Source organism: Gymnodraco acuticeps, unplaced genomic scaffold (assembly GCF_902827175.1).
Source record: "Gymnodraco acuticeps unplaced genomic scaffold, fGymAcu1.1, whole genome shotgun sequence".
NCBI lineage: Eukaryota > Metazoa > Chordata > Actinopteri > Perciformes > Bathydraconidae > Gymnodraco > Gymnodraco acuticeps.
In genome coordinates, this window is record NW_022991435.1 from 979174 (window position 1) to 1001083 (window position 21910).

Genomic DNA, 21910 nt, shown 5'->3' on the forward strand with positions numbered 1-21910 from the left:
GCACAAAGGTGAAATTCCGTGTCTTGAAAAAGTCACTAAGGAGATAAAGTTGAGATAAGTGTGTCCACCAGGTGGCAGTCTGTGCAAAGACACGCCGAGTAAAAATAACTAGTTGTTGTATGCTAGTAGCAAGTGTGTGGCATTAGCATAGAATTCACCTATTCAGTGACAGCAATTCGAAAGTGCTTGTTTCCACAAAGACAAAAGTGTATTTTACACATTACACACGACCCAGAAGTCCATAATCTGCACTTTGGGCCGCTCTCCCTTTACAGTTTCTCCCAGCAGACATGACACCTGGTCTGAACTTTGAGACTAGCTAGATAGCAAGTTGGAGCAGCAGTTTCACAACAGATCAAAAGGCAACGGGCTGGACTGACACTCCTTTTAATTATCTCAAACTCCCTCGGTGTCAGTGGAGAGGACACATTATTCTAACATGCCAAGCTTTACAGCTCATTGTGTTTAGAAGAAAAATACTTCTGGGTGGATATTTCTTTCAAAAAGAGGTCAAACAATAGGATTTCAACAATGAGGCCGCCGGTGGAAGTCAGCGTGTTGATCGTCTCTCTCTTGGCTCCTGGAGTTTTGTACACTATTAACAACATCCCAGCGCTTCAGGAGTAAGTGAACAAACTCTCTTTGATATTTCCACTATCGTAAGGGCCTGATGTATGGAGGCAGTGCACAGTAAAGGAGCTGCTGATGTTAATAGGCTTATGAAGATCTTCCGGTGCAGACTAAAAACTCATCTCTTTCGACTCTACTTCTAGCAATACAATTATTAACAAAGCACTGGCTTATCTAAATCTAGTTGAGTAGCACTTGAAATGTGTTGGCTCTATGAAACCTGATGTACTTATATGATTCCGTTTTCTTCAAGTTTGTATCTTATTGGTCGAATGCACTTATTGTAAGTCGCTTTGGATAAAAGCGTCAGCTAAATGCAATGTAATGAACAGGTCCAAGCCTGAGGGAAAAGAGGTTTTATTGAGGGCGTGTTTATCCTGAGGTAACCTTGTTTAAAGTAACTGTGCAGGTTCATAAAGCCCACAGAAAACAAGATTCACTTAAGTCTTCAGGATTAAATGTATTACATTTTGAAGAAAATGTTTTACACTTCTTAAAGTAAATGTAGGTAACACATTGACTACATTGTTTCAAAGCTTTGAACTGAATCACACGCACTTTCATCAAGGTAGCTTGTTCCAAGACCAGTGACGCATAGAGCAGCACCCTTTAAAAGTATCCTAATGACCACATATTGAATGGTGTACAAAACTTGACCAGTGTTATTTCTAGACCAAACTAAGAATAACACCAAAGAAAACCTTGAATTTAATAAAAAATCTTCAAATCTGATGTCCATTTTATATTTCATATTTGTCTAGAAAGGAAACAAAGGGAATAACAGGTTAATACAAATGTTTCTTGGTTTGTCTATTCACATTCACTCCAACCTCTTTGTTTCTGATGAAAGTATAAATGTGATGAACATTATTTATAATCAGGGCTGCAGCTAAAGTTTATTTTCGTTTGGACTAGTCTACTGATTATTTTCTAGATTTTTGAGTTCTTACTTGATTAACAAAATGTCAGTTAAGGAAACGTAGTATGATCATTTCCTTAAACACAATTGGCAAATTGATTTATAATCTCATTATTCCTCAGGCCTCTTCCGATCCTGGGATTGGGAATGTTCATCCTGGGATTTGTACTCCTCCTCCTCCGCCTCACTGTGTCAAACCAGACGAAAGTAGACCCCTTATTCTATGGTAAGCCTAGAACCAGACACACACACAAACACTTCAACGTATTAGTCAAATGAAGGGGTCGTTTTGTTCATTGTGGCTCTTTGTGTTCAGTATTTGCAGAGTTTTCCTTCACCTGCATGGTGGGTCTAACTAATGCTTTAGAGCAGGATGGCTTCATCTCTGGCTTCATGGGCTTCTACCTAAAGAAGGTGAGAGCTAACCATTTCCCTTCCTTTGTCTACTTCTTTATAATGCTTTGTATTGTCTTCACATGTCAAAAGCTCAAATTCCTTATGTGATCTGTCTCTTTAGGGTGAGCCCCATCTAAGCACCGCCTATGCTGTGATGATGTCATACTGGGACGGCATCGTACACTTTATCCTCTTCCTCAACATCATCCACCGCATGTTCAGAGGGTAAGCTGTCAGCAGATAAAAAACGGTCTGCTCTGTGTTCAGTGAGTCCTCTAAGAACAACTGTTGTTTATTTGTCCATGCAGGAAGTCCTATCGTAGCCTGGGGCTGCTGTGGGCGGGCTCCTCAATCGCCAATCAAATTGTTCACATCCCAGGAGTGGTGATTGGTGAGATATGCCACATTTGATTTAGCACATCCTCTGTCTTGTTTGTGTTTGTTTACTATAAGTGATGTTCCTATTTATGCAGGTAAATACGGGTCTAACATTCGACCAGGTTTTTGGAGGAATGTCCCCTTCTTTTTGGCCCCTTTCTGGGCGGCCTCTGTTCTCTTTAGCAGACCCAGAGAGATGCCGGTCGTCACTGCAGACAAGGTAAGTCCCAGCAGATTTACAACAATCTGTGTATCTGTAGAGTAGTGGTGTCCAACAATTGTTTGTTTCATTTGAGCTTCTGTCAATGTACAGAAGATATGAAAATGTACAAAATTCATATTTACAGTAAGAAAAAAGATTAAACAACAGTTTGTAATTTCAATAACAGTTTGTTTATTATTTCATCACCCTGACAAATGCGATTGTCTGGGTCTTTACCCCAAGGTTGGAAACCTATGGCACAGAGGATCAACTAACTTAACTAATGCTGTTTTTGTTTTGTAAATGCAACTTATTCATTCACTAGTAAACTGTTTATTGAATAATCATCAATAATCACAGAAAAAAAGAAAATGCAGCCTATGCAAATCTGCATATAATAATCTTGCTTTATAATGACTGTTATGTAGTAATTTAAGTATGTGGATGTACTGTTACCTATTTCCCTGTGTTGACTAGATTTCAGCAGAGCAGAAGAAAGGTTTGCTCTTTCGGCCCATTGACCTGCTTCTGTCTCTTATGTTGCTCGGAGCGATGGCCTTCTCTGTTTTCAGAGGCTTTGTGAGTAAAACTACATGTCGGCTTTTGTATCTGTCCTGCATTACTGCTTCTGAACGAACTCACTGAGTCATGATGGTGCAGTATGGATGCTATAACCCGCTCCTCCTGCTCTGCTGCAGGTGGTGCTGGACTGTCCTCTCGACACCTGTTTCACCTACATCTACCAGTACGAGCCCTACCTCAAAGACCCAGTGGTCTTCCCCAGGGTGATGGTGAGTGTGGAGAAAATTAAACCAGAATCTTAATACACTGTATCTTCTTGTTTATAATGATTCGTCTTTTTGTGCAGATGTTGGTGTATTTGTTCTATGCAATGCCCCTGATGGCTTTCTTCACCTATGGTCTGAGAACACCTGGATGCAGCTGGATGTTGGACTCGACGATCTTCTTTGCTGGGGCCATGGCTCAGGTAACTGCAGTTATGTTTTTTGCTGCTATTAATATTCCATGCAAATACAGCATAAATGCTGACTTCCCCCTGCTGTACCCCCAGAGCCAGTGGTGCCATATCGGAGCATCTCAGCACTCCCGCACTCCCTACACGTACCGAGTCCCAGCAGACAAATGGTGGCCTGTTATCACCCTCAATGTGCTGCTGGCTGCTTTGCCGGCTCTGCTGGCCCTGCGCTGCCACGCCAACCCCGTTTATTTCATGAAACCTGTTCCTGAGGGACAGACCAACAAGGAGAAGAAGAAAAACTAGACCACACACCAGCCACAGACTGTCGAGAAATACTTCACGCTGTGACAAGGCTAATGTTTTCAGGGGACTCTCTTTGGCACGCAAACTGCATTAAACACACCATTTTTCAACCTGAAACCCAGAGGAGAGCTAAAAACGTTACTCTCTGAGTCAACCGTTCAAATACCTAGCACAGCAGCGGCAGCAGCAGCACTCCCCTCACGGACTATTGGACCCTGATAAGAAGGCTGCTGATGAGGTCAGCTTTCAGGTGACTCATGCAGACACCCAGTTGGTATCTTCCCAAACTGAGACTATTAGCCTGGATCAGACAGTTGGCAACACACTACTGGAGAGCAGCCGTCACCATGGTGCATCCTTTTATGAAGATAACCACACTACAACTCCACAGCTTGAATTTTTTGTTTTTTACTGATCCAATATTCAGTCAGGGAAAACTATCACAGTTTTCTGTGTTTAAAAACTGTGAATATGAGAGGAAGATTCACTGAATTCCTAAAAGGCTCAATAACTTAAGAGTTGCTGAAGTGGGTTGAAAGAGTTATTCAAGTGGAGAATTTCATAAAGGAAAAACTCCTTTATAAAAAGACTTTATATAGTGTTAAAATATTCGATCCTTACATGAGGTCACATGGGAGGCAACTAACATAACTTTGTAATGAAATGTTAAATTATTTAGTCTGGAAAATAATGAAACATGTCTATCACAATTAAAAACACTACAAGGTGACATCTTTTACATTGTTTTGTTTTTTCATCCCAACAGCTTTTAAATGATTAAATGATTACCAAAATAGTGCTGTACTAATTGATTAACTGATTTCATCTCCAGTTGCATCTCAGAGTGGTTTTTCATGCTTTATGTTTAACTTTATTTTCAATAAAAACAAATAGATAAAACTCGGATACAAGTTATTTGCATTTGGATTTACATTATATGTGTGTTTTACCTAATGTCTACCTTTGAAAAAAATATACATATATAATCTAGATCGTATATCTAAAGTTCTGCCTTTTTTCAGCACCCACCTTTAGCTGTCAATATTGCCTTCGGTCGGTGCTGTCATTGTACCCAAAGTGCAGTGAACCGCTGGCCCAGTTAACTTTGCTGTGAAACTGATAAGAGGTGAACCCTGAGTTTGGCTGAGCGACAACATGACAGTACAAATTGTCCCATGACACTGAGATCAGCTGTTAGTGGCCCAAACGTTTTTTGTTTTGGGTGCCAAAGTGACATTTTCACATGGTGGATCCAAGTCTTGTCCTTTTTTATTTTGAAGGAGGATACTAATGTTTTTGGTTTCGTAATTTGACATTTAGGCCAATTACAAAGTTAGGATTTACATAAATGATGTATCATTAATAAAATCCTGGCTATCCATGGCCGTTAAATGGATACATTTTAGACAGAAGTAAACAACCATAAAGAGAGGAACCATAAATATATTTCTGTTTTCATTTTTATATCATGTTAAAATCAAATTCACCAAAAGAAAAGGTAATGGATAATTTGACGGCAAGGTTTCTGTTGCTCCATTCTAGCTTTTTGTCTTTTATGGGCCACTCACCTGGTGGGCCGTCTTTCTCTCTTAAAATATGCTGCTCACATACACACAACAGAGATGAGAAAATTGCCTTTGAACCAAACAGGATACAACTATTGCTCCCTGTGCAGAGTGCAATATGAAGTGTGCAGCAAGGCTCAGAAAGATAAAGCCCAAAATAAAGGGATTTGATTGAGTTTCCTCTGTTGGGGTAGCAAGGGGACACGGAAGAAACAATCTGGGGATAACAGCCCTTTCCTGTCTACAAGTAATGGATTATAGGATCACTCTCCAGTAAAACAACCCCAAGTCTACAGCTCTGTGTGAGGATTCTTAGGTACAGTGGTGCGTTGAGCTAAATGATAATGTCAGCATTTAAATTAAACCTTAGGGTGTGAAACATGAAGCCAATGCAGAAGGGTTATCAAACATCTAGCAAGCAGCATAGAAATATATAAGAACATTACAAAATAAACTTCTAGTTGGATTTATTGCCTTAGTAAATATTTCCTTGATAAGCTTTTTGTTGTAATCACTAGTATGAAGTCCTTCTCAATAGTATTATGTTCATTTTGTAAATTTGATCCCAATTGGAGAAAAAATTGTGACAAATCAGGGTATGTTTTAGGGCATACCATCCTTTTGATTGGCTTGTCGCTACCACTCTGTTGTTCATGTTCATGAGAGTCAATTTCAAAGTATTGGTTGCCTCAAAATGTCAGCATTCAGTCCAAAAAACGAAATGGCTACGGCCAGGATGCCAAACTCAAGGCTTTAAAATCGTAGTCCACAAACCACGGGTGACGTTATATTAAATGTGTCGACTTCTTATACTGTTATAGTCTGTGGTTAGGATGCTAACATGCTGGTGTTTATGTTTACCATGTAAGGGTAAGTGTATTAGTTCAGTTTGTAAGGTTGCCAACATTTGCTTTCCAAAACGTAAGCTAGCTGAGGCCCATGGGAATGTTGTCAGTTTTGAAAGTATATAAAACCAATGCGTTAGACAAATGAAAGTTTTGATCTGATAGATGTCCTTGTGGTGTGAGCTAAAATGTATTTGATCATTCAGGACAAAAATGATCAATAAATACATAAATTGGATTGATCCCCTGGGGACCATGACTGCAAAATGTTATCCATCCAGTGGTGCATTGTTAAAATATTTGTAACATAAGTGTTGTAGCGCTATCATGGCCTATTAAAATATGCATGAAGAAGAAGAAGCTGAGAACCAGCTGTTGGTTTGTGAGCTTGAATAAAAAATGCAGAAATGCTATTGTTCATTTTTTTACTTTATTAAGAATGGAATACAACAGCAGGACAAAAAGTCACAAGAACACCAAAAAAGTGAATGACCGATCAAATATCAAAGACAAAAAATGGTGTCATTCTACTCATCAAAGTAAAAATAGCCGTGCAAAGATTGAAAGTATTTAGCAATTCAGATACAATCAAGTGGTTATCTCCTAAAGTATAACCCCATCAACACTATCTATGTTATCGGGACATTTTCATTAGTTGAGAGTGCTTATAGGAATGGGGGGATCTATTTCATTAGACAAGGTCCAACTATTGATCAGGGATCAGCCAAAAACAAACACCACAATATTTACAATACAGAGATTAGTTTAGAGGCAATCAAATGATTAATTTAGTTTATTGTTGACTGTTGGACTTATATATTGGTAAAGAAAATGATGTTAAGTCGGCTCTTTGAAGTATAAGTAAACAATGAAAGCATACTCACTAGCAAACGATTTATAATAAATAGTAACATAACACAAAAACATAGCAAAGATTAGAAAAAGCATGTCAGTAGAATAAAAACAGGTCAGCTCTCAGTTTCTCTATGGAAAAAGTAACAGCTACAGTACACATACAAAAAGCTCAGGGTCTCCAGGGACTAAATGCATCAATTACATCTGTGCTTTGTAAACAGAATACTAGTATGAGAATCGTTTTCATGTAGAACAAGCAAACCTTTGCAAAAAGTGACTCAGCACTTTTCTAAGTTTCTCACATGCATACGTCACACACTGCTGTCAGTCAGACAGACTGAGCGGGGTTTAGTTCGTAGACAGGAAGAGGATTAACTTTACTCAGATGTTAGAGAGGGAGTTAGTGTCATAGCTAGTGTTCGCATGGACCTTGGTTAAAGGAAGCAGGGTGAAAACATAAAGAAGCATCAAAACACCGGGAGAGTGGTTATGGAGATAAACTGTACAGTATGTTAGAGTAAGAAAACCTAATTGTTAAGGAGGAATAAAGCCAAACGGAGCATGGTTAGAAGCAGGAAAGGAAATGGGGGTGAGCTACTGTCTTTCTTTATGGGCCGTGGTTAGCACATGGGCTTTGCAGACGCTGTATTATTTGGTTCAGTAGTAGCTGTGTGCGTCCTCTCTGGCCTTGTGTCCATCTCCTCCGTGTCTCCTGTGTCCGCGGCGCTCGTTGTGCTGACTGTGATGGTGGCGTCTGTACCGGTGTGACCGCCGGGCTGAAAGAGGGAGCACAAAGGCTTTAAAGTTTATTGTGGTAGATACACAACTGTAATTTTATTCTTTCTTTCTTTTTACCTCTCATTAATATATTAATCCTGTTAATTTAGGAAATATTTGAAGTAACCAATAGTTTGTACCAAAGCTTGACTAATACAGGACTTGAGACTTGAGCTGATATGGAACTTGAGTACAAAAATCCAATAAAATTGAATTGGAAAATAACAGTTTATTTTACATAGACACATAACAAAAATATTTTTGATAAGGATGCATTATACTGTATGTGTTTTTTGTGATTAAATGTATCATATTTATCTGCTGCACTACCTGTATTGTAAGTTGTTCTGAATATGAGCATAACAAATGCAGGTCTAAATTAAACCATGGAAATCCAACACGAAACAGGACAGAATATCAACAAACACAAAACTATTTTATGGAGTGTCATACCACCACAAGACAGTAAAAGGCTATCATAAGAGTCAGAAATTGATAATAATTGATACCAAAAAAAAGGATACTGATAATCTATAACCTCTTATCAGTAAGTAAAAAAGCCTTTACACACCTTACTTTAAACAAAGGTTTAAACGGACACTCACACTTTGTGCAGATGATCCTGGGTCTCTCCCAGCTCCCGTCAGCCCGGCAGCGGGCGGTGGGGATGTGACGCTGGAAGAAGCCCTCGGAGCACTGGTAGCGAACCACTGCATGGATGTCGTAGTGTGACCTCCTGCGACCAATCAAATGGGCGTTCTCCACTGCGGGCGGGGTCCCACACAACACTGCCAAAAATAATTAAATCAAACCATATAAATCATCAAGATGAAGGTTGGCATATATCCATAACAATATACTGGTATACTGACATGTATACTGTGGTGGCAGAAGTCTACATGTGTATAATAGTGTTAATTTACTCCACTTTTTCTGCATTAGGTACAAATCCCACTGCAAATTAAAGCTACAACTGGGGCGCCAGCTTCCTCTTGGGTTTAGAGTAGCCTATACCGCCAATGGACTTTTTTATGTGTTATACATTTCATACAGTACATACAGCAGGGGCTATGCGCAACATCCACATATGCATTTCGACCATGTGTAGTTTTTCACTATTTTCTCATGGTGCTCAGACCATAGAAATACAACTGTACTTTGTACCATATTCAGTATTGCAGGTGTGAATTGCCTCTAGGTGGCAGCTTGTTGCTGTATCTGAGCTGAGCTTGATGCCAGAAGGAGGTTTTGGGTCTCTGCAGCAGAGAGGGAGTGCAGCCAAACCACAGAGCCATGAGACCGCAGCCAGACAAACAAACACTCCTAAACTACTTAATCATTTTCTCAACGTCCTACTCCATCTTTATCCAACCTTTTAGAACTCCTCTCGAGCATCCTCCGTTTCTCCATTATGTCCCAGTCTAAAGCTTTCTTTGCATCCTACAAGTTCCGCTGCATTCACATTCAGGTCGGCTCCCAGTCTGCCCACAGAGGGAAGTTGTGGGAGAGTATTAGGAAAACCTGGCAAAGCTGGCTCAGTGGAATTTCAGATCATATTTGTGAACAAGAGAGTAATTGACAATAACGGCAACTAACGGTTCTGCTGTCTGGACAACTGTTAGTGAGCCCTGAGGACGAACGGCAATAAGAGGAAGATTGAGATTGATATTGCTCTCGAAAATCAATACAGGTTGGACGTTGATTCACAATCTTCACTTAAGTTTGTGTTTAGATTTTTTTTTAAATCGAGCATCTGCCGCTGTGACCTTTAATGGAGAAAAAGTGGAAGAGATGCAGCTGAATGGTTTCTGTATAGAGAGCACAATAAATGATGATGGGCATGAGCAGTGATGACAAACAGCTGCCATCTGGTCAGTGATAACATATAATATAAGCAACCACATTCTATGAGGACGGCAACAAAATCTCTCCAAATGAATGGATTTCGCTTTGATTTGCTGGGAAAGTCACACTAGACCGTTTGGGTCCTGCTACAGTGAGACCAGCAGCATAACAGTACCTGTGCCTTTCTTGCAGATGTAGGGCAGGTTGTAGTTGCAGGGCACATCGTTCCACTTGCCGTCCTCGTGGGCAATGGTCACCACGCAGTCCTCTCCACCTGCGAAGAAGTTATCTGGCTGGCTCTCCCTCCAGTTCTCATATACCTGAAAAACAACAGGATTCAGCAGAAGTTGCTATGTGAGCAGTGGGTTCTTTATGAAAGTTCAGGCATTGTTTTTTTATTTTCTCTTAATAATAATAATAACTTGAATTTATATAGCGCCTTTCATAACCGCAAGGTCGTTTTTACAAAGAAACATACAAGGACTAGACATAAAATATAAAACAGGGGGCAGAAATGGAAGTGTAAGTGGGGGGGGGAGAGTGAGTTATTGTTGGAAGGTGATGTTGAACAGATGAGTTTTAAGGGTTGATGTGAAGATGTTGAGAGAAGGGGCGTTTGCGGATTTCTGCAGGGAGGGACTTCCAGAGGGTGGGGGCAGCAACACTGAAGGTACGGTCCCCGAAGGTGCGGAGGCGTGAAGGTGGAATGGAGAGCAGGCCAGAGTCTGAGGATCGAAGGGTGCGGGACGGGATGTATGCGTGGAGGAGATCTGTGAGGTACTGAGGGGAGAGGGCATGGAGGGACTTGTAGTTGAGCAGGAGGAGTTTGTAAGTGATGCGGGACTCTTAATAAAGTTGAGCAATTTATTAAGGGATTTCCTTATTTGTGTCTCTCTCTGTGCTCTTCTCACTTGCACAACGTCTGCCTAGCTTAGCATTTAGCACCATTGGAATCCTAAATCTGTCTGCTGATGTTTGAAAGATTCTGTAACTAAAATCTGAGGGGTGTTACACTTTGATTCAATAATAACTGAGGTTGTTCCCAACAACATATATTAGTGGCCCTTAAAACTGGAGTTTGAGATGTTCACGATAGCACAGTTCAGAACTGATGATCACTGACCAGATCGTTGTTGTCAGTCCACTGAAAGTCTTCCTCCACTGTGCGATCGTTCAGACCGATCCAGGCGTTGTCGTGTCCCAGACCTGTGAAAAACACAAAAAAACATGTTCCTTAACTTACTGTAACTACTATTGTAAAAACTTTGATATACACACAAACTAAGAAACATACTGTTCTCAAATATGTTTAAACCAGGGCTGTTAATGTTAACGTGTTAATACCTATGGTTAATACTCGCAATGCATCTTGCAGTAAAAAATTTAAGTATTTTATTGTTTATCCTGTTACGTTCTTTGTCTTTGCTTAATGATATGTATGTTATACCCTTATTGTATATCATTTTAAGTGTATTTTCTTCTAGAATATACAAACATTTAGTTGAAACCAAAAACATTAATTGAATTTATTTTTGGTGGGTTTGGTTTTGTGAGTATTTGTACTAGGGTGTAGGTTGTTTATGACAGAAAAACACCAACCGTTGATGAACTCCTGCTCAGTGGCTGAGATGACGCTGCTGAGGTGAGCGCTGTGCTCTCTGCAGTCTTTCTCTGCATCCTCCCAGGTGTGTCTGTGAGTGATGTACCTTTGGGAAAGCGTAGTGAAAGTGGTTATGAAAATACATATTTCATACATTACGCAGCAAGACAAGTTTAAATGGCACAGAGCTCCGTGGTAAGTATATCAGGGATACCTCCAGGGTATAATGTAGACAGATGAGGCAGCACTGTGTTCAGGTTCATATATTTGCCAGTTTTTCACTATTTTTACCTGTAGCAGTGGCCGTGGAACTTCCTCCAACCGTGCTCGCAGCCTTCTACATCTGTAAAGATGAAGAGAAAAGAGGAGTGGAAGTGAGAGAGCTAAAATAATTTCTTAAAAGGGCATTTAAGTGTATAGTTAAGTGCAGGAAAATGAAGTAACACCAAATGGTTTGAGAGAGGATTTTCTTTTACAGAACGTTGCCTCCCATTTGGCAAATAAAGACAAAAATATATGACGGTGGCATCTTGAAGGGCTAAATACATGAACTGTAATTACACAGGCTCTTTTTCAATTCACAGCACATGTGGCCCTCTCTCTGTACTATTAGTATTCATTAATAACACCAAAGCCAGTGGATTAATTTATAACTGCAAAGGTTAGATACTCATTCATTCTCACTGCCACTAGTGCACCACACACACACACACACACACACACACACACACACACACACACACACACACACACACACACACACACACACACACACACACACAGATATAGAGCTAGAGGTGGTTAAAACCAGTGAGGTGATGAATCACTGACTGTTGGGATGAGTGTGTGGTTGGACACACCTGTGACTAAATTGCATCTATTTGCTTATTATGGGCTGCCCAGCTCGTGTTAGTTGACTGATTTCTGCCGCAGCCCTGTTTTGATTACCTCACACTAATCCTGATTTGCCTACTTGGTCTCTCTAACCCTAACCCCCCCCTGGCATACCTCTGCGCCCCCCAGGGGGTGCACGCCCCCCACTTTGAGAACCACTGGCTTACTGAAACCAGAGTGTATATTGTGTTGCCTGCAGAAATCTCAGTTAGTGTCTGCAGACCCGTGACACACACTGAGACACTGTGTCTGACAACAGCTGAGGAATGCATCTTTGTGATGTTGTGTTGTGACATACAGCTGTAACAGGCACTGCCTACTGAGCAGAATATTTCCACTAGCAGTTTGCAAGGAACAAAGGGTTCATTTGCAAGAAACATTTCTTTCTTTCTTTATTCCTAGAACATGTATGTGCAATTCACAGAGTATCAATCAAACTAGTGTTAGTGCGGTATGATCAAAGATCAAGTCCACCACTGCAGTTTCACACACAACAACTGAATGTGTTGATGTAGTGTTCTCATTCTCACCTTTCTCACACGTGTCTCCTCCATAGCTGGGCAGGCAAAGGCAGAGGAACGAATCAATCTTGTCAATGCAAGTGCCTCCATTTTCACAGGGCTCGGACTGGCAGTCATCGACATCTGTGAGGAGGAGAGAAGAAGCAAAAGAGGGCGGGTTGTGGATCTAATTTGTGTTCAGATTAAAAGAATGTATTCAGCTGGAGACATGTTGTTCATAAAGAAAGAGAACTGTGTGGGTGTTTGCTTCACATACGGACACAAGATGAGCAGGTAATTAGTCCTGGTTGGAACAGTGAAATGTGTTCATGCTGGTGAGTACAGTATCATAATGTAATTCCAACAGTGATGAGAATACAGACATGTTTATCAGTAGAACCGCTTTACATTCCTTGTTTGCTCTCATTCTCTCACAGAGAAATACACTCTAAAAGCCTCTCACATCCTTTATGCATTTGCAAAGCGTAAGGTTGATGTATGTCTTGTTTATTTTGTCAATTGTTTTGAACAAAGGCTGAATTTGGGAAGAACAACACGTTGCAATGGTTTTTCTTCAAAGCATTTAAAGTGTAGACACACTTCTGGTGGGATAGACAGCAGAGAGGGTTAATCCGACCAGAGTATCTGGGTTCAAGCCCCCTCTTTTCCGCTATCCACCTACTGGAGAAGCCTTAAGCACCAACAGACTTCAGACCAGCTCCAGGGCTGCGGTGCTACTGTGCTCTCTGACCTCTCTGTGGAATAAAAGGCGAGCAAAAGGGACATTTCTCCACAGGGATCAATAAAGTATCACTTTATCATTGTAAATAGAAGGAATGTAATCTCCTTTCACCACGGTGAGTTCTTTTTTAACCCAGTACATCGGATACCCAGGACTGAATCTATTAAACTCACAGGTAGAGAGCAAAAAGAAAGCTCCTTATAAGTTTAAAATCACCTCAAAGTATTTCCTCAAATCTTAAATAAAAGTTGAAAAGACTGAAAAGGGCAGTAACTATAAACAGCTCATTCAACCCAGTCTCACAAAAAAAGTGTATTAACTACGTTGGTCCACAACGTAGGACGTAGTATTTCTACAAAAACGCCTCTGAAATTGTAGGATCACTACATTTTTTTTCACCATTCCTTCCAATGGCTGGCGTCTATGTCACGTGATCTTCTAATTTCTCCCTGCAGAAAAAAAAAACATGGCCGAACTTCGTTTTATCCTCGGTGGAAAATGCCTATTTTAAAGTTAGTTTGGCCATTAAAAGATGTCATTTGATGCGAGAAATATGAGTTGTTATTTCAGATTATGTGTGCAGTGGATGTATATGATCTTTAGTTTGCTAGTTATTACGAAGATTACTTCAGGAAATTGTGTCTACACAACGTTTTCATTGTTATCAAGGTGGTTGCTAGGGACGCTGCTATCGATATTATTTCTGTTATGTTGTGTAACTGTTTAATGATGTTATCTTTATTGCTACCCCCTTCCCCGTCAATTTATAGTGTTGGTCCACAGCGCAAATGTATTAGTTTAACAAAATCCGCATCTAAAATTGTGGCATAGATACTTTATTTTCCCCTGTGCAATTCCAGTCTCACATCTCACATCACATCGTCATAAACAAATACCGGAAACAGACCGAAAACATTTTTAAAAAATAAAATAATACTTCATTCCGAGTGTGCTTGCTTTTCTCTTTGAAAGTCATCACATTACATATTACGTAATCTACATCTACTGCAGTGGTTCTCAAACTTTTTCGGTCAGGCCCCCCCTTTGGAGAAAAAAAAAAGTCGGGCCCCCCCAACACAAATAGTCAGGCTCAGTGGCGGCGCCAGATATTTCTTTTGGGGGTGCTGTGGGGTAGCTTGACGTTTCATAGAGGGTGCTCAAACATTTAGGGTTTCCCATTAATGTACCGGGCGCTACAGTGGAATTTTCTACTGCAACACTCCCCACGCACATACACTATGTACCCGTATGACTGTTACAATGAAGGCTCGATATCAAGTCTCGGCATATAGGTGTAAGCAGGGGTAAAGTGCTATTTTTATAGGTGGTGTGTGGACCTCACATAGGGGGGTCCGGTGGCATGCTCCCCCGGGAAGATTTTTAAATATTGAAGTTGAAAGCATCAATCTGGTGCACTTTGAGAGCAAAATGAAGAGATCTATGGATACATCTCTCAACACCCAGATGAAACAGAATTGTAAACAGATTTACTATTTCTTTATGGATATTTTCTAAATCACTCTTTTAAACTTTATTCTTGTTTTACTGTCATATAGTATTTCATAGCTGTTTTTCATGTATTCTCTTATTTTTTTATAACTATAATGATCATATAAACGTGTGCCTCGGAAATAATTGTTTACATTAATGGTGACCAAAACGTTTGAGACCCACTGAGATAACACTGAGAGTCCTTTAGCTCACTGAGACTCTGAGTCTGACAGGAGAGGACTCTCCTCCACTTTGTTGTTAAAAAAACTCCTTATATCCGTTAGCGTAGCTCGCTAGCACCAGAAGCTAACATCAACGATCTCCGGTACCGGTGCGCTATCTCTCTCTCTCGCTCACGCACGCACACAAAATGGCTCGTTCCACACACACACACACACACACACACACACACACACACACACACACACACACACACACACACACACACACACACACACACACACACACACACACACACACACACACACACACACACACACACACACACACACACACACACACACACACACACACACAGAGCCGAGCTTTAATGAAACACAGAGACCCAGACGTAATAGTACTGTATCATATTATTTTCGAATCAATAATTTTTCAAAATATGATTTTTTTTTTTTTTTTATAATCTTTTTTTTTTTTTTTAATAACCATTTTCCCTCCTGGTCTCTCGCGCCCCCCCTGTCATGCCTCTGCGCCCCCCTGGGGGGAGCGCCCCCCACTTTGAGAACCACTGATCTACTGCAATGCACTATTCACTGGTCTCCCCAAGAACGCTATTGGAAGACTCCAGCTCATTCAAAACTGCAGCTAGACTACTAACGAATACCAAAAGGAGGGAACACATTAGTCCTGTCTTACTCTTCACTGGCTTCCTGTAACTTTTAGAATTGATTTTAAGGTGCTTCTCCTCATATACAAAGCTCTAAATGGACAAGGACCCAGCTACATTGCTGACTCTCTAATAAACTACACACCCGCCAGAACACTGCGATCATCAGATGCAGGTCTATTAGAGGTCACCAGAAAGAGTCATAAGAAGATCGGTGATGCAGCCTTTGTAAACTACGCCCTTTATTCTTTAAAGCAAATGAGCTGCTCCGACCCTCGGTCCTGACAGACTCCAACTTGTGTTTATTAATCAAACAAATAAATAAACACAAGGATAATTATGTGTTATTGTTGAGTAAATGGAGAATTGCACAGGGGGAAATAACGTATCTATGCCACAATTTTAGATGCGGATTTTGTTAAACTAATACGTTTGCGCTGTGGACCAACACTATAAATTGACGGGGAAGGGGGTAGCAATAAAGATAACACCATTAAACAGTTACACAACATAACATAAATAATATCGATAGCAGCGTCCCTAGCAACAAGTAACAAGTAGTTAATAATAATAAAATACATTAAGAAAAAGGCATTTTAAACAGTCATTAAAAAGCAACACAATCTACCTGCATTGCATTACTCTAAACGTGTAATAACGTGCTTTAACCAGTAGGTGGTTTGGGTTAAAAAGCTGTCAAGTTTACAGTGTTAACAAAATAAAATATACTGCTGTTTCTGGTTTAGTTTACGACAGATATATTATTTAGTTATTGTTTTGATATTTATAACACAAAAGCGATGGAAAAAACCCACAGCAACACAGAAAAGATGGTCTTAACATGACCCAACGGTCTAGTAGTTAATAAAAAACAATAATATCAAAACAAAATATTACTACTAACTTTATTGTGAAATTCAAACTGAACGGTAAAAGAATAGTTTCCGGTCTATTCTGAGCCCGATCTCTGTAGATAAATAATAATAAAGAACTACGACAGATGTGTAATATATTTAATGCAGCCGAACCATTTATTACAATGCATTCATGTGATGACTTTCAAAGAGTAAAGCAAGCACTGCTGAATAAAGTATGATTTTATCTTCTACGAAACGTTTTTTTTCATATGGAATGCAGTTGGAGGTCAACCAATCACAGAGCTTGAGAACTAATCACAGGGTTTGTCAAACAGAGCATATGGTGTAGTCCTAAACGATAGCTGGGGATTCTGGGTAGTGTAGTGTCTTCTGCCATCCTTTACTCCGAAAAAATATTTGTTTCTCCGAATCAAAGGGGAAAAATACAAAAGCATTGCACACAATTTAAACCAATCAATGTTGTGTAATTAACAAGGATAATCTGGTGTTTTTTAGTCGATGAGTAGTGCAGATATCACTGTAAAATCAATCGACAGTAAGGGGAATACTTACTTCCGGGTGTACAATTCTCCGTTATCCAATGGGAATGGACGCTCACATTGCCTTTAAGGGCAGCCGACACAAACGAATGCCGTGCTTCCATGAGCGTCAAATCCAGCCGCAGATGGGAATACATTGCAATAAGTTGAAAGCTATTTGCGTCCCTTTATGAAGCTGAAGGAGCCTAGGAGCGTCACAACTGCACGCCACGGGACCCTGACCAAACGTCGCTCCTGGACGATTATGGAGTGAGAGTGTGTTGTGTCAGAAAGATCAAACTGACCGTACAACTCAAATAAGACCTTCAGAGACGGTTGCAATGGCAAGGATTATTTTCTGAAATAAATTGTGGTTTATCAATGAAGAACGTTGCAAGGTGTTCTTGAGTCTGTATGTTCAAAAGTGTTTTGCTGCTTCTTCAAAATGGTTAGGGTTTACTTTAATCTGACAGCAGCACAGGTTGTCTATCTGGTTATAAAAATGGCAGCTGAGGCTGTTTTTGGAGGACAGATATGGGAACTGAAACCAGAAATTTATGCTAATGCTTTTTCACTCCAACAGGCTCAAAGTTGTGTGATCGGTCAAACAATGTTGTTTGTCTGCAAGATAACATAGAAATCGAAGAGAATAAGAACCCTGAGAGTTTTTTCAAATGTCACTTTTCTTATTGAACAAACCGTTCTTGACAGCTTGGTTCATTGGTTTATATCACATAAAGACACACTGTGTAGACTTGATGACATGTTTTTGCAGTATGAGGAATGACACAGTGAAACCATATCTGAGTATAAAATACATCTTGGATTTATCAAACAATAGGGAAACTGTAAGAAACGGATTAAACAACTCTGATAACTTGAGTCAAGGAACTGATGTTTTAAATAACGATGAATTGAAACATGGTTGCAACTCAGCCTTGATTTAAATTGTAAAATAAACTCCAAATGTCAAGAGAAAATCAATCAGGAAATAACAGTTGAGTGTTTTATTACATTACATGTTACTTGTTAGCAGGGTTCGAGTTATAAACTGAGCTCTATGGGGGTCTTTAAAACTAACGCATGCCTGCGCCTGCACGCACACAGGCATAGATTGCGCAATAATGTATTGCGCACCTTGGAGGTGCAGACTCCAACTGATGGTATATATTGCACACCCTTGAGAGTATACAATTAGTGTCTGATGTGTTAGGGCTTCAAAGATAATTACAAAATCACAAAAACTCAGGAACTCTGTACTTGTGGAGCGTCACAAACAGCGCCTCCGTTTATTAGGTTTTACTCTCTCTCCACAACTTCAGGACAAACTGCGCATGCTCAAACACATGAACTCGTACACAATCAATAACAACGTAAGAGCTATACAAATTAAATAAAATACAAAAATTAGCTCTCACAGATAAAACGAGAGAGAGACTGACTTCACTTTACGTGGTCCAACAAACACACACACACGCACACACAGACACACACGCACCTTTACGCAGATAAAATAGCCCAAAGTGGTCTGTTTTCAGCAGGCTGTGGTCGCTGTCCTGGAACCCATGATGTGGAAGTCCGATGTCCTTTATTTATCCACGATTGGATGAATGGGAAAGGGTCAAATTTGTTGATAGGAGGCCCATTTAAGTCCACAAACAACAATGCGTTGAGGCTTCTGGCTCGCAGCCGGTTCCTGGTCTTGCAGTCGGTGTCATTGCATGCCGAAAAGCCCCTCTCGCACTCTGCAGATGTCGGAAGAACAGTGTTGCTCGCCACTATCATTCTTTTCAAGGTTTTACCCTGATGTTCCTTGTCTTGTTGTTGAAGTTTCCAGTCTCTGAACTCACTGACAGCTTCAGTTGCGGACTCTCCGAGAAGTTTAGCAAACTTCCCCACCTCCCTTTCTCCAAACAGAACAAGCTCTGTCCTCTCTTTTGGCCAGAAGTCCTGATCCAGAGGCTTCAACATAGTTACCAGCTCACTATCGGGGAGACGCCTGGTGAGATTATCAAGGATTGACTGGTAAAATTGGGACTTCTTTACTTTAGGTTTCTCTAATATCAACCCCTTTGAACTGGCCGCTTGTTATGCCCGCTTTGACTTTTAGTTCAGTTTTCCCATCGTTGTCCTTCATGGCAGAGAGCACCTCGATCGTCTGATGTATGTAGCGGCTTGCATCAACCAGGGACGTGTCGCGTTTCTGTAGTTTCAGGGAGAGACGTTGTAGTTCACGTAACACGTCTTTCATTGTCGCTAAATCAGCGAGGAATCCAGTGGATGTCAGATGCTTTAGTAAACCAGTGTACTTGGATTTCTCTGCACCGGAACGTGAGCCATCTTCACTAGCAGATTTAAAGTGATGTGCTAACACTGGGAAGTCCTTCAGCACAGCTTTGACAGTGTTGTAACTGCTGGAAACCCATCTAATTGTAAAGACTTGTCCGATTTTCAGAATCTGCATGTTCAGTTCCGCAGCCGCTTCCTCTAACTCCCTGGCGTTTTTCGTGGAGTGGTGGTAAAGAGAATAGAGTTTAGCGAGGAAAAACTCTAAATGATTACAGCCTGCCACAGCCTTCAATGAATCATTCACCGCTAATTCCAAACGATGAGCTAGACAATGAACTGCCTGAAGACGAGGGAAATCCTTTTTCAGCCTGGCTATGAGTCCATTCTGTCTCCCGGTTAGCACGGCAGCACCGTCTGTGGCTATGCTAATTAGGTTTTTACGAAGAAACTCTTCATCCATTCCCCCCGCCTGGAGGCTGTTTTTCAGTGCGCTACACAGCGACTCTGCATCAGTGCCCTGGTCCAGTTCAACAATGTCAAAATACACATTGTCCATATCTCCATTCCCAGTGACATCGCACCTGACATAAATAATCATGTATGCGCGTCCATGAATTGTGCTTTCGTCTAGCGTTAGACTAATACGGGAATCAAGTGATTTGATATTAGAAATACATTTCTTTTTCATCTCTTGTGCAATGTGCTCCACAATCTGGGCACATGAATGATCGGATCTGTGAGCAGGGCCGACTGTCGCACCATTCATCTCATTAAGTTGCATCAGGGGCGGACTGGCCATCTGTAGAATCTGGAGAACCACAGAACGGCCTGTCGTCAAGGGCCGTTGACGGCCGGCCCTTTAAAAAAAATAAAATAGTTTAACGTCATCATTTAAGTTGCGCTGACGGCCGACAGAGGGCGACTGCGGCCACTAATGCAGTTGTGTGGTTCTTATGTCAAATAATCACACACAAAGAAGAAAAAAGACCGGCCACACGAAGAGAAGGGATTAGACGCCGCGGCAGACAGGGAGAATGAAAAAACATGGATACAAATCTAAGAAAACGAAAAGAAAAAGGTGGGGCTGAGAAGGCAAGAGAAAAAAAGGTGAAGTCACTCGCAGGTGAAGCATATACATGTCGCAAATTGACAGACCTTTTTGGCAGCAGCGCTGCTACGAGCACTATCATCAGCAGCTTAAAACAAATGCAAGATGATGAAGAGAATGATAAGGGCGCGAGTTCAGATATACAGCCAGCCTCCTGCGTTCATGATGAGGGACAGAGTTGAGCTGCTGGAAGAACCAGCTCAACTGGCACACGTGCAGGGCAAGAGCAAGAGGTGGGTGAGAATTATCCCCTGAACTCGGTGGCGTTTTCTCCTGGAGGCCAAGGGAAGCCAGGCTTCCCCTGTTTTTTATGGATTGTAGTTATATAATTTTAATAAATAAAAACACTTCGTTTAGTTTCGGTAATTATTCTGCCGGCCCGTCTCTCCCCCATTCTCATTGAGTATTTTACAAAGAGTGAAACAGCGCCCCTCTAGATGATATGGTGAAACAGTAGATTGCACTCTCTGTTGCGAGAGGAGGCCAGCCGAAATTGGCTTCCCTTGGTGAACAAAAAATTGAGGAATTGACCAATCAGATGAGGCTCACGCCTCACAATCCAATCAAATCGCATCAACTTCAGTTCATACCGTATCACCGCCCTTAGAAAGTAGCAAGCAACTGAAGCAAGTGCAATTATGGAGGGTGGAGATTTGGAATATTTCATCAAAAATAATTTTACTAAACTTCCGCTACAGCCGCAACTAAAAACGAAATCTGATGACAGGGCAATGCCCAAACTGCAGCTGTGTACAGAGAGGGAAAAAGGAGCGAATCGAACATAACATTTTAAATAATAAACAGCGGATTTCTAACATTTGACATTTCATGTGGCCGGACTGGGTCAGTTTCCAGGGCTGAATTTTAGTCCCAGTCCGCCCCTGAGTTGCATAATGGGTTTCAATTTTGTATAAGGCAACCTTTCTTTAGCGACAGTATAGGCTGCCCTGAACGAACTAGCTGTCTCATTAAACAGGCTGGAGCTGAGTTCTGCAACTTTCTTCGGAAGCACTTGTTTTAGTTTGAGCTCCGCTATTTCAACAGCTCGTTTATGAGCAATAGAGTCGCGGTGTATGCAGTGCTGGAATTGGGCCGGTACTCACCGGTACGCAGTACCGGCACTTCTGGTTCTGACCCATGGAGTACCGGCACTTCTTGCTCAGTACCGGCATGCTGGCGGTACTCCGGTACTCATGCACCGTGCCAGTACTCAACACTCTCCCGCCGTTCTTATTATACATCCATATATATATATACAGCCGCCCGGTACTCAGTAGATGCGTCATGAGGTGCTGAACGGACATTCTCATCGCTCTAACCGCTGGAGTTTCACAGCGGCTGTCAGCTGT

The 21910-nt window shown here is 41.1% G+C and overlaps 2 protein-coding genes across 2 annotated transcripts in view; one reads left to right on the plus strand and one right to left on the minus strand.

The window, feature by feature from the left end:
• Positions 1-323: 323 nt before the first annotated feature.
• On the plus strand, positions 324-4711 carry zgc:85843 (uncharacterized protein LOC405880 homolog). The gene is made up of 10 exons (XM_034195968.1): positions 324-623; positions 1672-1775; positions 1866-1963; positions 2067-2170; positions 2254-2336; positions 2419-2543; positions 3003-3104; positions 3224-3316; positions 3394-3513; positions 3598-4711. Exons 1-10 carry the CDS (start codon positions 532-534, stop codon positions 3805-3807), a joined length of 1131 nt encoding a protein of 376 aa, XP_034051859.1. The 5' UTR covers positions 324-531; the 3' UTR covers positions 3808-4711.
• Positions 4712-6625: 1914 nt separating this feature from the next.
• The window catches only part of LOC117532608 (neurocan core protein-like), a 68447-nt gene continuing 53162 nt past the window's right edge, over positions 6626-21910 (minus strand). Inside the window, 7 exon segments of the mRNA XM_034195967.1 lie at positions 6626-7848; positions 8455-8637; positions 9870-10014; positions 10818-10900; positions 11294-11400; positions 11586-11637; positions 12719-12832. Of these exon segments, the coding sequence (XP_034051858.1) occupies positions 7730-7848; positions 8455-8637; positions 9870-10014; positions 10818-10900; positions 11294-11400; positions 11586-11637; positions 12719-12832 (803 nt within the window). The 3' untranslated portion in view covers positions 6626-7729.